This window comes from Microcebus murinus, chromosome X, assembly GCF_040939455.1.
Source record: "Microcebus murinus isolate Inina chromosome X, M.murinus_Inina_mat1.0, whole genome shotgun sequence".
NCBI classification, from domain to species: Eukaryota; Metazoa; Chordata; class Mammalia; order Primates; family Cheirogaleidae; genus Microcebus; species Microcebus murinus.
In genome coordinates, this window is record NC_134136.1 from 91,477,408 (window position 1) to 91,495,597 (window position 18,190).

General features: G+C 33.9%; 1 protein-coding gene across 5 annotated transcripts in view; it reads right to left on the reverse strand.

Annotated features, from left to right (window-relative positions):
• The window catches only part of AP1S2 (adaptor related protein complex 1 subunit sigma 2), a 40,674-nt gene that overhangs the window by 8,377 nt on the left and 14,107 nt on the right, over positions 1 to 18,190 (reverse strand). Inside the window, exons 5-6 of one of the 5 annotated variants that reach the window (XR_012915984.1) lie at positions 16,006 to 16,101; positions 2,269 to 3,609 (exon numbers count right to left, since the gene is read on the reverse strand). The exons of 1 other annotated variant lie outside the window; for it this stretch is intronic. Coding sequence is in view for 3 of the 4 variants with exons in the window: in XM_075999383.1 (XP_075855498.1) it covers positions 9,635 to 9,691 (57 nt within the window). In the remaining variant the exon portion in view is untranslated. 3 more of the 5 variants (XM_075999384.1, XM_075999385.1, XM_075999383.1) reach the window with 3 other exon arrangements.

The following is an 18,190-nucleotide window of genomic DNA, read 5'->3' on the forward strand; positions in this document are numbered from 1 at the left end:
CATTTCTTACACAAAGATCATATGACTGCAGTTTGAATATGCTTTCTTCCACAAGAAACATTGTCATATTTCATCAAGCCCTATTCTTATTTTTACTCATGGCATAGTGTGGCTCTACCAATTTATTCAACCATATCCTTATAGGTGAATTTTAAATTTTGCACTATTAAAGAATCCTGTACTGAAAACAATCCTTTGATGGGTTTCCTTAAGTATTTCCACATATTTCTGATCATTTCCTTATGATAAATTACATCGTGGGAGATAAATACTATTTGCAAGTTGCCCTCTGGAAGACTATAGAAAATTTACTGTATCAATAATAAACTTTGCTGTTCCCATGAAACCAAGTTATTTTACTCTTTGCCAATTTGGTAAATTTTATGTGTTTATATATTTAATGGCCATTGATTCTTATTTGCCCTATTTTTCTTTTCATTTAGGAGACAGGCTTTCACTATGTTATCCAGGCTACATCCCAGTGGCTATTCACAGGTGCAGTCATAGCACACTATAGCCTTGAATCCCTGGGCTCAAGCAATCCTCCTGGCTCAGCCTCCCAAGTAGCTGTGGGACTACAGGTGTGCACCACTTCACCCAGCTTGTATGTACTTAATAACATATTGGGTTTTTCTACATGCAATAGCTGAACAGTTTTCACTTTAAAATTCATTTTCTGTTTTAAAATAGAGTCCTTTTTTTTTCCACTTACCCTCTGTCTGCAGTACCCCTTCAGCTGGGAGCTGTCATGGTGTACCATTTTAGTTTGGTAGAAAGTTTTTTATATGGGGTAAAGATAACTTTTGTCATTTCCAAGAAGATTGGGGTCATTGCCACTGAATATGCCTAGTGTTAAAGCAATTCTGGTATAAAAATCATAGAAGAGTGGTTAGAGAATAAAATGCAGTATAGGAAAAGTTTCAGACAAAGTATTATCCCCAGATTTCAGATCATAAGATGCTCCCCAGCTTATACATTTTTTTATAATTTTCTTTCCATTGACATACTTGGGATCTTGAATTTCAGAGTATATGACATTTGTCAATTGAGATTTGGGAACATAGGACTTAAAGATGCACAAAATACTGAAAAGTTAACAAAATTGAAATAGGAAAAAAATTTCTTAAAGATTGGGATTTTTGTGTGACACTAGTTAAAGAGTTGTTTAATCTGTAGTCAATAAAAGAAATGAAGTATGTGATTCAGAATAATTTTACTTTGGCCGGGCGCGGTGGCTCACGCCTGTAATCCTAGCTCTCTGGGAGGCTAAGGCGGGTGGATCGTAAAAGAATAATTTTACTTTAAAAATTCTCATTTATTTCCAGACTCTAAATGCCTGCTTCACCCTAAAAATGATTAAAAATTTCTGGAACGATCTACTGGGTTCCCTAATGCTGAATTATCACTAAATTAAGTATTTTCCAGTACTTTTCTAAATATAGTCAAACATGCAATTAAGTATGGTATGCAAAGCTGAATAATCTTAATGGATCAGGGATAATAAAACCACCATCTTGAGCTCAGGACAACTGAGATATTGATGACTTCCCTCGAATGTTAACAGGCAGGGGTAGGGAGGGAGGGCAGGAAGTTTTTGAACCACTGACTGGTTCATTATCTAGATAAATATCCATTTTGAACTTAAATTTATTAAGGTGTTTTTATATATATCACCTGATTACTATTTATGATTCAAAAATTCCAACTGTATGTTGCTATTAAAAGCCCACAGCCCATAGGCTGTTTTCAGTGAATAGCTGCATGTCGAAGGCTCTTTAAACCTATAATAGGAGGTCCCTTAACATGATAACCAAAGAGTTGATTTGTTGTACATTGGGCAGTTACTGTCTGCAAATATTAATCCATTTCTGTTGCGTGTGTTAGCACCTCTACTTCATGGTGGGTAGAGGGGAGAGGAATCCAGTTAATTTGGAATAACTTTTGATTACCTAGGATAATCTGAGTTGTTCATCCAGAAAGAGTAGAAAAGTCAACTGCATTGAGGTTTTAAAAGCGGCATTTATTGAGTGAAAATAAATGTGTAGATAAGCTCTCAGTAGCATGGGATCCACGTTATCTTTTAATGAACTTGAAGTACATGAAGACTCCTCAGATTCTTCCGCCTTTTATCTTGTGTGTGCTTATAACAACCACCATATTCAAATGGAGGGGAATTTTCAACATTTTACCGAAAAAAATAAATTCTTCCTTCAGCAGCTCTCCACAGTTTGACAAACTTTTGGAAAGAGAGATAAAAACACACTCCAGTGTTTGTACGTTGAACGTTTATTACAACTAATTAGCGATGTGGTAAGACAGTGCTCACGTGGCCTGAATATTGGTCACAATCACAACAAAGCTTAATCCAGCCCAGCATGTACAAGTGAAAGTATAAACTATGAAGACATGTTTAGATATGTATAAGGACTTAGAAAAGGTGACACTGAATAATTGTTGTAGCTTTAAAAAATATAGGGCCAACTAATGCCATTTTACCTCATTCAACTCTCACTTTTTTATATGAAAGGTGTCTTTTTATATTTTTATAAGACTTCTATTAACTAGGCAGTGCCATGGAAAAAAAGGAAGCTGCTATAGAGTTTGCAGCACTTTTAAGTGGAGGGAAGCAATAGGGAAGCAAAATAAATTTGGCTTTAACAAGCACCCCAGAAGGAACATTCGTGCTTTAAACCAATGACTTTACACACAATACTGTGATGAGAATGACATGTTTCCTGTAAGATACTGTTATGAAGAATTCCTGGTAAATTAATATTCCCACTTTAGTTTGGGGCGTCAAAAACAATCCAACTCAGTAAATGATTATGACCACAAAGAATTCTTCTCAGGAGTCAAATGTGCCTTGGCCTTAAAAATTATGTGCTCACTATTATGAAACAATCTCTGTTCCTCATCCCACGTTCAGAATGCCTAAGAAATAATTTTTAGTATAAAACAGCATCATTTCAATTTAGTCATTTAAAATCTGTATTCCCTTTGTTTTAAGCTACGTAGTTTCCAATAGGAGTCTTTGGTATAAATTTGGTTGTTTTGTTTTTTTTAAGTTTCAACAGAGTTAAATTTCCATTCATTTGTTATGTGACATGTCAATTCCCTTTATTCTTATATATACTGAAATGTTGCATTAGTCTTTGGTTCCATAAAACCAGGTTTCACCTTATAATTAAGTTTCCTTTATCAAATACAGTAATTAATAAATGTATGTTGCTTGATTATTTGATTTTACATGTATATAGATGTGTCATTTTCATATATGCACATAATCAGATTAAGAGAAACTGACCTATAAACTTTAGAATATCCAGAAAAGTTATCTTTCTGCATCATTCTATTACTAATTAATATTTTAAGTCCCTTAATTTCACTTGATTAATCAAAGTTCCCTTTAAAAAAAAATTGTGTAGGCCTGAATGAAGCGGCTTAGCAAAACAGTAATACTGACAAGACATCATCTTACACCATTAGCTAACATGGACATGAAGGCAGTGACCATCTACAGTGTGTGAAATGCCACAAGAAGTCATCAACAAGGGAGGAGAATTATGTCAGTCCAATTTCTTCAAGAACACTACGTGGGGTTTCAGCTTCCTGTGGAGGGAAAATGTGAGACTCTGGTAAGCAGATCCAGGGAGTCTTGAGAATGTGAAAACTTGACATGGAAGGACATGCTCGTTTTAGAGAATAAAGAAAGCAATTTAGTGTCTTAGGTACATTCTACTAGTGACAGCCAGTGGTTATTTAGGGTTTTGTGCCCAAAATATTGGAGACCACAGAAGGACGTTTTTAGCATTCATTAAACACAAACTGATTACCTACCAATGTGCTGGATACCTTTGCTGTAACACAAAAAGCAGTCGGGCCCAATGCAAATTTCACTGGCAGTTTATGAAATCACTGCTACTCTGTTATATACAGGAAAGGTAACTTATCTTAGTGTCTTAGTGGTTAAATTCAAAACCTCTTCCAGATAAAAAGCAGGAAACTATCACCACCACCTACCAAGTTCCCACAATCCTCCACCTAATGTTTTCCATGCTCTTGTCACATGCATTTATAGAAATGTCTTCCCTCTTGAAGTTTCTACTTCACTGTCCACAGCAACAAGCCTTCAGAAACAGCCAGCCACCTTCCCAGACCTCCCCAGGGCAACCAGTGGTGCCAGCAGAGGTGAAATTATAGAAAGAATGCTCTCCGAAACCTTAAAATCTGTACCCCCATAATATGCCAAAATAAAATATAATTTAAAAAAAAAAAAAAAAAAAAAAAAAGAAAGAATGCTCTCCGACAAAAGGCATTTTTGTCCTGTCTAGCAGCCAATATTTGTTTTTAAGTGTCAATGGAAGACAAAACAAAGCAAGCATAGCAAGAAAAAAATTGTTTTAAAATTTTCTAAAGTGGCTGATATTGTACATCACAAAATTAAAAAAAAGGTCAACTTGCAGGTATTACTAGCAACAATTTTGTAATTAATGGCAACACTATATTTTAATGGGGGAAATAATGTAAATTTTTGGTATCCAATAATAAACTTACTTTTGCATCCTAATTGTGGTACAGCACAAAACAAGAAGAAAAATCATATTAAACCATAATTCCTATGAACATTAGATTTAATTGTATGTAAAGCACTTCATGGTGTAATCTTAAACTGCTGAAACTCTATGGTATGTTTCTATTTGGAAAACAAGGATAAAAGTACTTACCTTCATAGGTTCAGATTAAGTGAGTTAAGACTCAGTGCCTGATTTATAGAAAGTGCTCAAAAAATGTTAGCTTATCGATATATAATCGTTACACAAGTGAAATCTAAATGAAGGTATTTAGCATTTAGTACTAAATTGAAGTACTACTAACCAACACTCTTCAGTTCATATGATGACCTTTTAGTACTGTTTGTGTAGTAATGAAAATAGGTAAAGATAAGCTTTAGTGAAAAAAGATATTTTTGAAAAGACAATCTATGAATTTTTTCCCCTCAAATTGGACCTCAGTCTAATTAGGTTACAGATCTAAATACAGATGGAGGATAAAAGAGCAAGCTAAACATTGCCACAAGAATACCATCAGCTAAATACATAATATAGGATATTCTATAACATAAAACCTGGTTTAAAAAAATGGCAAGGGGGGAAAAAAGCAGACAACTTGTTAAAGATTAAGAGAGACTTAAGAGACACATCAACCAGATACAATGTGGGCCTTGTTTGGAAACCAATTCTAACAAACCAAGTAGAAAAAGGGCATTTTTCAGATAAATAGGGAAAACTGAACAAGGCACAAGATATTAATAAGGAATTAATTAGTGTTAATTTTGTTGGGCATAGTTTATCTATTAGAGATACATGCTTAAGTATTAAAAGATAAAATGACAAGATATCTAGGGCTTGCTCTAAAATAATGTGGCAAAAATGGGGGTGGAGTGGTTGGGGAAACAAGTAGATAAGTTGATGGTTGTTAAAGCTGAGTGATGTGTACATGAGGGTTTTTTTATACTATTCTCTATATATGTGTGTCTAAGTTTTTATATTAAATTTTAAATCATTTGTTTTTATTTTTAAAAATTGAGATAGGGTCACACTATGCTGCCTAGGCTGGACATGAACTCCTAGGCTCAAGGGAGCCTCCCAAGTAGCTGGCACTACAGGAGCATGCCTCCACGCCCATCTGCGTGATAAAGATTTTTAAGAAAGTCTAATGGAAATGATGCAACATCACTCCCAAGAGGGATGTAAGCCAATCTCTTTCATTTATAATGTTTAGCCTTAAACATTAAATACATTGAGAGGATGACATCTGAATCACAAATATTAAATAAAACAATTTTAAAATAATTATTTCCATTTAATGTTAGTTTTTTAAAACTTCGTGCAACCTTTAATGTATTAAAGGATGCCCACATCTTAACAGTTTACACTCTCAGCTTATCCATGTAAAAATGTCCCACAACTACTCCCTGGAGCTTGTCAGATGTCCCCTGTGTGCTCACTGCCTGCAATCTTATATATCATTTCCTGAAAAGAATCATGTTGCTTATCAAATAGGCATTATTTAAAATATTTGTCCTATCTAAAAGACCTCGTTTCAAAGACTCATTTATATGTTTTATTCCTTGAGACTTGTACGAATAGTTTTTTAGATTGTATTGATAAAATAAAATGTACCTTTCATGTTTGTACTGAAATCATAGCTCAAAATTACCCAGAAAAATATATCTAAAGTAGTCAAATTCATAGATACAGAAATTAGAATGGTGGCTACCAGTGGCTGAGGGAGAGGAGGAAAAGGGGAGTTGTTGATTAATGAGTATAGAGTTTCAGTTTTACAAGATGAAAAACTTCTGGAGATCTGTTATAACATTTGTAAACCTACTTAACACTACTGAACTGTCCACTCAAAACCAGTTAAGATGGTGAATTCTGTGTTACGTGTTTTGTTTTTTTTTTTACCACAATTTAAAAAATTTACCTGGAAAAATGAAAATATAAAACATTATTTTATGAGGGATGGAGAAGAAAAAAGTCATTCACATGAGACAAAGGAAGTACATGCAATATTTTTATTTTAGACATGCAAGGAAAGCTATTTCAGAATCTACTAATTTAAAGCAAGCAGCTGTATACAGATAACAAAAGAAGCAACATTTGGTTACAGCTCAGCACACAGCATCCAAAGCAAACAGGCATGAGACAATGCATATTTATGTAGCATTAAAACCAGATGGATAACATATTGTGGGGCAGAGGAAGGGATGGAGGAAACAAATGGAGATGAAAGACCAATGTTTCTCAATGCTTCAAATGTATAATGCTAAATTTCTCATTTGATAGCACATCCAGGTGCTTCAAATGTAGTACATTACAGCAAGATGGTTAGAATGGAAATAACTCATCTGTATACCTGCCCAATACTAAGTTTGGTCAAAACACATTTTCATAGGTCTTCTTTCAGTGGTAAACCTGTTTGATCATGTTCTGAAGTTATAGTTTAATAACTTACTAAAACTCAGGCTTTAAGTTCTCTAGATATAAACAATGAATTATTTGGTACTTTTCCTTTTGTAATAAAACATGCTATATGTTTTATTAAAATATACAATAGTGATCAATATTAAAAGTTTTAATATTCAGAAATATAAAGCCACAGTTAATAAAGCATTAAGTATTTAAATGCAGACTTAATATATTAGAAAGCCATAACTAGTAAAATATGTCTTTAGGTATTAAAACTTAACATTAGGATTTTTTCTTTTTCTTTTAGAATAGATTCCTTTCAAAATAGGACTTTTTGACTATAAAATAAACTCAGCATTAATATTTTGAAAAAGCTACTATTAAGCAACAGATATTGCAGAAGAGACTTTTCAGACATAGCTTTCTGTAAATTCTTAAAGGGATTGTTTGATATTATTATATAGCACAAATGTGATTCAATAAATGTGGTGCTCAAAGTTTCCTAAAAACTGAAAGTTTTAACTTTAAATATACAATAGTACAGATCAATTTTACTTTCTTGTATTTTTCCACATACACTTTTATATGATACATTAGAAAACATTAGCTCATAAAGATTGTAAGATAAATCACCCCTGCCTCCCAATATTTGAACTACACTATATATATATATTATGGCACTGCTTATTTTGACCTAACACTTAAGCTATATTTTCTTTGGTAAACATGTTAATGATTGCCAGATTTTCTTCTTATAAGATTAGTCACAGATGGTTCATTAATGATAACATGTATGTGTTTAAAATGAAATATTACTCAAAACACGCACAGGCCATATTTTGTCAAAATGAGATAAAATCAGTTTCAGACAGGAATAAGCTATATCAAGATCACATATAGAATGAAAATAAAATGGACAAGAATTAAGAATGAGAATAGGAAAAAAATACAATCATAAAGGTACTGGTTCTGAAATATTCTATTATTATCATACAAGATAATTGGTCACCAAGCTGAGGACATTTTCTTTCATATGCATATCAGCACTCTATTTCCTCTGTGAAATTCTGCATACTCGATGAGTAGTCATTTAGTACACAGGGACATTAAAATATTCATGACGTGGCTACAAAAGAAATACATATATTCTTATACACAGTGTACAGGCTGACACAGATACAATCAAATTTCTAGAACATTTAGTTCACAGTACCTAAAGTTACATAAAGCTTAAGGTTTTGTTTGCTTTTGTTCTTTGGTTTATAACTGAATATTTAACTTCTAGACAATGCCCAGGAGTTGAGATTCATCTTTTATAACTTTCCTGTATATGAGGGTCAACAAAATGATGACCCAAGTCCTCCAAAAATCCTACAAAATCCTGAAACACTGTATTTACTAAAAACATTCTAAAAAGATTTTCAATGTAAGTTATCTGGTCAGTATTGAGTTAACTGAAAATTCAATTAGAATATTCCCTTCCACCAGTGTTTACATTCATCAGGATTTTATTACATGAAATAGAGATGCTAGAGAAAAAGTGGAAAAGTAGTCACCCATGTGGTACTTTGAGTAGCAATGAAAGTTTTTAACTGTTCACTTAGAGCTACAAAAACCAAAAATACAAAGAGTGTGACTTTGAGACTAAGGATATTACTTTTTTTAAAATCCTCAACATAGATTTTAAAGAACTCTCCAAACAGATTTGTTAAATGTCTGTGCCTACAAATATATCTAACAAGATCTTTCTCATATCAACAAGGAAGAAAATGTAACCTGAGGTGAGGTTGGTAAAGTGACCCTAGAGTGTCTACAGATAGACTTCTATGGTCTCCAAGAATTCCCTGAAATCTGAGGCAAAATTACGTATAAATTTTCCTGCGGAGAGGGCTCGTCACCCTTGAGACTCTCAAAGGAATTATAGCTCTCAAACCAGAAGGTTTGTGACTCCAAAAGTTTAAAACTGCTTATTTGAGAGTTTTAAAAATATCCTCATTTTAATATTTATTCAAGTTGCAACTTTTAAATTTTGAGCTAAAAAATCATATAAACTGTTCCAAAAAAAAAAAAAAACCCAAATCTAATAGATCGCTAAACTTATACAACCATTAAATACAAAAGTATCTGAGGAGAAAAGTCAGTTAAATTTTAATCCTCAGATAACTGTTAGGGTGAGTACCCTTTCAATAATTCCCAAACATTTTAAAAGAGACAGCTGCCCTTTTTCTTCCCTTCTCAGAATAAATTATAGTGGAATGAAGAAGTTAAAATAATGCTATTAATAATAAATTAAACTCCCAAATGCTTCATTTTCTTACAGATGCTCTCATTTTCATAGGAAAATTCTACTTCTTTATCAATGGTATTAGCAATTCACAGTATTTAATGAGTACTTTTTTGTCCAACGAACCTCTGAACATATTTCAATATTGTATGTAAAAAACAAATTATAAGCCCCGATGATGGATCATTATCGGAGCAAAATTCCCTATGAAAACATCAATTTAATGAAGTAACTGGGATGATCCCTTGGGATTTAATGTAATTATAGACTTTTCAGGTAATGCTAAAACATAAATAACAAACTTGACAAAATAATAATTACAAACTGAATTCATATATCCTACTACATTTTGATGCATGTCTGTACTCCAGCACGTATTCTAGTACGCTTTCTTACACCCAATGAAACTCTTGCTGTGATACATATTCTCTGTTTTCTGGAGAGAGAACAAGAAAAGTTTAAGTCTGTCAAATAACCTTTCACCTAAATAACACCAGTTCTTTGAGCCTTTATATTACAGTTTCTAATCTTTTTGTTTTCTCTCTTAATTTTATATAGTACCATGTAAAAAGCAACCATGGAAAGCTTGTGCTCATTAAAAGAAAAGAGAAAGGTGGTTTCCCAAATAGAGCTGGGTATGCAGCCATTCCTCCCAGAGAAGACTTATTATGAACTAGAACAAACAATTCTACGGGAACAATTCTCAAATGTGACCGCCCCAGGTATTTCCACCACCACTCTTTATCTGACAGACCTTTTCCGACCTTTAGGAAAGGAAAGAGCTAATGATATGCCAAACTATTCTTTACAGGCAATGATCCATATTACTGTACTTGAATAAGAAATTAGCACCCATCAATTGTGAAGAATACTCCTCATAGGGAGAAAACCCCTTTCACTGGAAAAACATCCTTCAAGAAGAAAAGAAACCCTAAAATGCATAAAAATAAGTGTATTCTTTTACCACTTTTAAGTTACTATAACATGTTTTAAATAATTTCCCAGCTAAGACTGTTAGGGTCTGAAAAAGTTCTGCTATAAATAAATACCTTAAGGACCATTTAACATTTAAGGTTGATTTTTAGCTAAATGATAGAGATATACCCATAATTAACTAAGATATTTTTCTCTCATATACAAAGAAAATATTATAGTGATTCAACATAAACTCCAAAATTCTGAGCCCTCATTAACACCAGTACATTCTGAGAGTTATAGGAAAATTATATTAATTAAGAATTAGGGAGGGTAAGAATAAAGTCTGTCACAGCATACAAGGGACCCTGTGCAAGCTAGGCCTCCTATCTTGCTCTTCCCCTGGGCGCTTGTTGGAAACAATCATATATAGAACTCAGTAATCTATTAGTTTCTTAATACACTGAAATGCCTGTGATTTAAATTAAATGGGAATAAAGGCCAAAATGAAAATAGTAAGAAAAAACATTTTCTAATCTAGTTGTATTACACAAATATAAGCCACGTGGTACCCTCAGTACAGATTCTTTGGAGACCTATTCTTTGAATAAAGATTACAACGTATTATTTTCAACCTGAAATAGACCTTCAATCCTGGGCGATCCTTTCTGCTCATAATTAATTTGCTCCCCACTAAGTCTATTGCCAGATCTCCACCACACTGTCCTCAGTTATACACCCCTCTCCTCCTCCCCAGTCTCCAATGGTTCTCTAGATGATGTCATTTCTCAAGGCCAAGAAAATGACAACTCAATTTTGCTGATGTTTGACTCGTGAAGAAAAGAAAAAAAAGATCTACAGCTTTACCCCATTATCGCCTCATAACAAAAGAGAGAGACTCTTACCCAAGACCAATGCTTTTTTTTCCCAGAGACTATCACCTGGGCAGGAGTGCAGTGGTGCAATCATAGCTCACTGCAGCCTCCAACTCCTGGCCTCAAGTGATCCTCCCACCTGAGCCTCCCAAAGTGCTGGGATTACAGGCCACTGCGCCCGGCCAAGGCCAATGCTTTTGATTCCATTTCCATTCTCCCTTCTAATATGCTTTTCCCTTTTATCCTATTCCTGTTTGTCATTACTTTCTACATTAATTAGCTTTCTCCTTAGAAAACATGCATCTTTACCTTTCCTCTGCATTAAGAATAATTTTGGTCTCAATCTCCTACAAAAAGGCCCAGATGTAGTGGGAAGCATAGGATGACAATTAACACACAGCAGAGAGAAGTCAAGCTACACCTGTTCTCAGAACCACCTACCTTCCTAAGAAAAGACAAACCACATTACCATAAAATTTCCTAGATATTCACCATACTGCGCTTATGTTTCACAAGAGTAAAACCAACTGGGGAGTTATAACACACAACAATTATCTTTGGGCTTTAAGTGTTGTTGAAATGAGAAGTGCTTAAGTAAATGGTATTGTATATCCAAGATTGGCCACCTGTCTCCTGATTCTCTATTAATAGTACACATTGTGGTAAAAGAAGATAATTTTCATTTAATGAAAAGTAAATATAAATAAGTGTAATTTCAAGTTACTACTCTACTGCAGTTTTTCTTGTAAAGGGGCTTCTTCACTTACTCTTTGCACTATAAAGTAGTATGCTTTGTTCTTCATGTTCTAGAACACAATGGTCCTTTTCATTGCCTCAAATTGAATTCTGTGACAAAGGATACAAAGTCCTTACTCTCAACTCTGGAACTCTATTCCTTGTGTTAAAGACCAAGTGGGTCTGAGAATATCTAATCTCATTAGGATCTATTTTGAGCAACGAATAAAGAAAAGCACTCTATAAGGCATCTTTCGGATGACACAGCTCACGGTGTCAGTCTTATTTCACAAGCATTTGTAACTAAGAAAGTCAAATGATTTTTTTTTTTGCATTAAGTTAGCGATGAGTGGCAAGAGATATATGGTTGGTTCCAGATGGTTAGTGTCTAAAATGGCCAAGAGCAGACAAGTGCTTTATTTTACGTGCTGAAACTTTATTTTAGTAAATTCTACTCTAGTTTTGCCATCTGGAGCAACAGTGTATACTCTTTCATTCACACAGCAGCATTTTCCCATTATCAAAAAATTTATAATACTAAATACATGCTTGCTTTATACTTCTAAAAAACGGAGTAGGGAACTTCAAACATTTCCAGAGGTAACATTTTAGTTAATATCCTGATCCTGTTTTCTCACTTGATATACCTTGAATAACTTTCCACATAATTACATGGAAATCTATCTCATTTCTTTTACAGCTATGTACCAGTTTCATGTATTGTTGTATTGTAATTTTCTTAACTTATTTCCCATTGATGGAAGTTTGGGTAAGTTTTAATGGTTTAATTATACTGAGCATGTGTCTTGGTACATTTGTATATTTCTGTTGGATAAAATCCCTTGAAGTATAACTGATGAGTCAAAAGGTGTACTCATTTAATCATTAGTAGATATTGCCCAACTAATCCTCCAAAACAAAATACAGCAAGGGTGTCGCTCATCTTTGCCAATGCAAGAAAAAACAAACCCAGAAAAGTATAGTTGATATTTTAATTTGCAATCCCTTAATGAAAGGACCATTTGTTTTTCTTTCATCTGTGAATTACTAATTCATGTCTTTTGCTGTCTTTTTCTATTGTGCTGTTGGTCTACTTCTATTAGATTTGTCTTATAAATTTATCTTAAAAATAATAATGGGAGTAAATTTACTACACCTTATGAACCATGCTTTAAAACCCATTAGTTATCAAATACTAAGAACAAATTACTTCCTCTGGCAGTTATAATTGTACTTTTAAAATAAAAAAGCAGAATGATTAACTTAGCAAATATAACTTTAGACTATAAAGAATATTTTATGTGTATTTTAGGGTAACTGCATTGTATTTGCCTTGAAATACCCTAAATTTAATCAGGGTTTTCTTAAAAAAAAAAAAAAAAAAAAAAGAATTTTTTGGAATCATAGAATTCCAAATTCTCAAACTCTAAATATCTTTACTAAGTAAAATCTTTAAGGCTAAGACAATTCAAGAGAACAACAACAACAAAATCTCCATATACAACAAAAGTCTACATATGTATATTCTGGTTCAATTAAACTATTCCTCCTTTAAGAAATTAACAAATCCCTAAAGTGGATAGGGAAATTGGCAGAAAATTCAAGTGTTCTGACTGCCTACAGGGTATACTCAACTTGGTTTCAACATAAAAAAAACTCAATTACCTTGATAGAAGTTAAAAGATCTGGCTGTTGTTGAAGAAATTAAATTATATAGTGACATCCTACACACTTTGCTGTAGGTTCTAAAGTCAACCATAGATTATCTCCCCAGTCACTGGTTATCAAGGTAGTTCTGGTGAATCACAGGGGTGATTTCTATAACTATTTATGTGTTCTTAAGCACATTTAATCCTTCTTTCACAATTTTTAGGGGTTATTTCCCCTCCTCCTTTTGCATTGCTAATTTTTAGCCAGTTATTTTACTATGGACTACATATAATATTGAAAAGATGTAGTAGTCTATGAATGTAAATGGAATCTTTATTCCATGGTGTTAAGTTAAACCAGGGTTCCTCAACATGGGCACAACTGACATTTGAGACCAGATAATTCCTTATTCTAGGGGAGCTGTCCTGTGAACTGTAGGATATTCAGCAGCAACCCTGGTCTTTACCTATTATTATGAATGTCAGCAGCACTGCACCCCCAATGTGACAACCAAAAATGTCCCTAGACATAGCCCAAATTCCTGGGGTAGAGGGAGGCACAATTATGCCACCCCCACCCAATGAGAACCATGGAGTTAATCTAATTGGCTTTGGCGGGTGGGTAAGACTATATTCTAGTGTGCTTGCCTATATTTGCTAATTTTTCTGTAATGGGAATTTTTATTTTAAACAAAGGCAACAGAAGAAAACAAAAGAAAATGTCAGTGGGGGGGGAGAACTCAAATCTGAAATTTTTCAGAAAGTATTTTTAATTTAAAAAATCACCACTGACACCTTAGAATACGCTCTTTGCAGGCCCCTGTGCAGATTCCAATCCTAGAGCTCATGAAATCAATTGCTGGTAAGGACAGACATTTAAAAAAAGAAAAATAGAATAGAATAGAAAATGTGAGATTGCAAAACAAGAAATCAGAGTCGTATTCAATAAATTTGTTTTTCAGTTTCTGTTTGTATATCATATTGACATAAAAATGTACTTTATTACTATGGGTTCTAGTCCAAAACTCCTAAAGATCAGATTTATAGTTACTGGATATTTTAAGGTATTCCGACTCTTCATGATTAGAGTAGCAAGAGATGACTCAAAATGAGTTAGAAATGAAACAGAAAAGGAGAAAATCCTCAAAATTCTGAAAAGCAGACAAAGAAAAAAAGCTCAAAACCACAAACATACAGCAAAATGATTACAACCTGAAAACCAGTGACCAAAGACATTGGCCAAATTGTTTCTTATTAAATATTAAGTAAAAGGTAAGATTTGTTTGTTTTCTAAATTTTCTGTATCTGCTCTTCTGTATTTTCCATTTCAAGCAGGGGTCCCCAACCTATGGTGAGTTGTATAATTACTTAATTATATATTATAATATAATAATCATAGAAATAAAAAGTACACAATAAAAGGAATGCTCTTGAATTATCCTGAAACAATCCCCCTCCCCTGCCCTGGTCCATGGAAAAATTATCTTCCATGAAAACAATCCCTGGTGCCAAAAAGGTTGGGGACCGTTGATTTCAAGCACTAATATAACCAAAGGCCATTTATCCAGAATTTGGTCTAGGAGACTCCAATTACATTTATCTATAAAAAACTAAAGTATGCTGGCATAAAAGATTACAGCTTTGTTAACTTTTAACCCAATTTAAAAGAAAGAGGTTTAGGCTTAAAGGTTTTTACATAAACTGTGGTAATTACACAAAGGAATTACAGGAGTTTGTCTTATTAAAGCAAATTTTAAGAGGATTTATATCAAAATGCTTTTTTCTCTTGAATGACATTATTATATATATTTGAAAGCATCTAACTCTTTTAAAATGATTTAAGATATTCTTGAGTTTGACTAGTATGCCCAAATATTCTTAATTATAGCAAGACTTGACTTTCAAAAAACCCAAAACATATTAAAAGGCATGTTATTAAATACTTCAAAAAGTACTTATTTACTTATAATTTTAAGTTATAAAAGCTTCTTTTTAAAAGAAATCACATTTTCTCCCAAGAGTCTTACCGTTCCATTTTTATGCCGTCCCATGGACTTATTAATTATTACTTTCACAAAGCATAGTGCTAAGATATATCATGCAGCCCCCAGAACTAAAATCAATTTTAGCAGCACTAATTCTCCATAGAGTACCACTTTCTAGACAAGGCAGATAAACAACTGTAAATCCAGTAAATCTATTCATAAAGTGGATCATCTCAAAAGTAGAAGCAAATTCATGAGTGTAATGCTTGCTTTTGGTACCTCACTTATTTTGCATTTCACAGACTACTTTAGTGAGAAACAATACCAACAGCAAACAAAGCTCAAAAGAAAAAAAAAAACACCAGAAATTTCAAAATGATGCTGTTAGTATAAAAAAGACAGGCTGACATATCTCAAAGCGCTGATCAACACCATCATGCATCTACCGCTAAGGGTTAAAACCCACCTCCCAGTATTTAACTATTTGATCTTCATGGATCAAGCAAGGACTTGAAATCATGTCACGTGCAATGGTCTTTGCATAGCACCCCATTTTATCCATGCCACAAAAATGGTAAATTTAGTAGTTACCAATAAATAAGTTGGGGGGTCAAAGGGACTAAAGCCTTAGACTGTTCTTTATCATAAGATATCCTCAGACAAACCTCCCCATTCTTCATTCTGGCTCTATAAAATTAAGGAGCAGAGAAAAACTGGTAAGTGCCTGACTTTACAGAAAAAAATGCCATGCTATTATTTCCTTTGTTATTATATGTGTTTTTAAGTAAATCCAATTGTATTACCACCCTCCACTCTACTCTCCAAAAAAATCTAGCTTAAAATAGGTGGTGGGGAAAAATATTCCAAGTATTGCAAAGAATAGCAATATAATAATCTCATCATGGATTTTTTTTTTCTGAGACAGAGTCTCACTTTGTTGCCTAGGCTAGAGTGAGTGCCGTGGTGTCAGCCTAGCTCACAGCAACCTCAAACTCCTGGGCTCAAGCTATTCTCCTGCCTCAGCCTCCCAAGTAGCTGGGCCTACAGGCATGCGCCACCATGCCCGGCTAATTTTTTCTATATATATTAGTTGGCCAATTGATTTCTTTCTATTTTTAGTAGTGACGGGGTCTTGCTCTTGCTCAGGCTGGTTTCGAACTCCTGACCTCAAGCAATCCACCCTCCTCGGCCTCCCAGAGTGCTAGGATTACAGGCCTGAGCCACGGCACCAGGCCTCGCCATGTTGATTTAAGAATCAACTTTAGTGCCAGTGGCATGTTAAGAAGACATGTTTTAAATTCCAATAGTGAAACATTACAATTTGGATAAATGGCCAATTTCTGGGCTTTACCCCCAAATCTAACTACGCATTCATATAACCAAACACCAAAAGGGATTAACACAAAGTTCAGTCTAAAAAAATTGATCCCTTGTTGACCAAGTAATCAAGTCAAATATAAAAGATATCTTCACTGGTCCAAAGGTAGTTAGTGAGTTATCTCAACTAACTGTTCACAGTTACAGATCTAACTCATTCTACTCTTGCCTTCCTTCTCACTATTGCACTTGACTAGTATTAAAAAAGACATTTTATTATTTAAGCACAATGTTGATATTTTAGCAATTATTATTCAAATACACATCTATGTTATGTTATTTACTGACTGTAATACGCTAATAGAAAATCTTTATCCACTGACCCCCTTCCCTGTTTGCCTATAAAATGAAAGACTACCCTACACTACATGTTTATACAAATTGGGTAAAAGGGAAAATTTTAAGAAAGTTTTCTGAAGAAAATAAGCATTCTTAAGGATAGGAATGTATATTTCAAAAATTAAAAAAGGCCGGACGCAGTGGCTCACGCCTGTAATCCTAGCACTCTGGGAGGCCGAGGTGGGCGGATTGCTCAAGGTCAGGAGTTCGAAACCTGAGCAAGAGCGAGACCCTGTCTCTACTAAAAAATTAGAAAGAAATTAATTGGCCAACTAATTATATAGAAAAAATTAGCTGGGCATGGTGGCAAGTGCCTGTAGTCCCAGTTGCCTGGGAGGCTGAGGCAGTAGGATCGCTTGAGCCCAGGAGTTTGAGGTTGCTGTGAGCTAGGCTGACGCCACGGCACTCACTCTAGCCTGGGCAACAAAGCGAGACTGTCTCAAAAAAATAAAAAATAAAAAAATAAAAAAAACTAATATCAAAATCATTTTGAGATTTGCATATACCTTTAAGCCAACAGATATACGTTCATTATAAGTTCAAAGTCATCTTTGGTGCTTAGAAATAATCAATTCAAATAAAAGACCTGACATTAAATAGAAAAATCATGACACATGAAAAATTAAAGTCAACTAATTAGGACTTCTACAAATTTAAGGCTGAATTTAGATAAGTATCTTCACAGCTATATTTATAATTTTGGAAGCAAAATCATTTCATGATACTGACTATACCCCATCATTTCACTGATACTGTCATACCCCAAATTATAGGACCAAAAAAGCTATTATAGATAACAGGCATGTTGATCAATCCAATGAGAAATAAATTGAAAATTATTTATATCTATGTATCCAATAAAAAATTCCAACTACTAATAATTTGGACACTGGAAATTCCCAGCCTAAGAAGTCAAAGAAGGCATTGGTCTTAGGAAATATACTCTGTTCCATACAGAAAAACCTTTGAGAGAACTTTATGACTCACTGTTCTGTGTTTCTTATGACTAAGAAACACGGAAGATGGTATCTAAGCCAAAATGTTTAAAATATACATACCA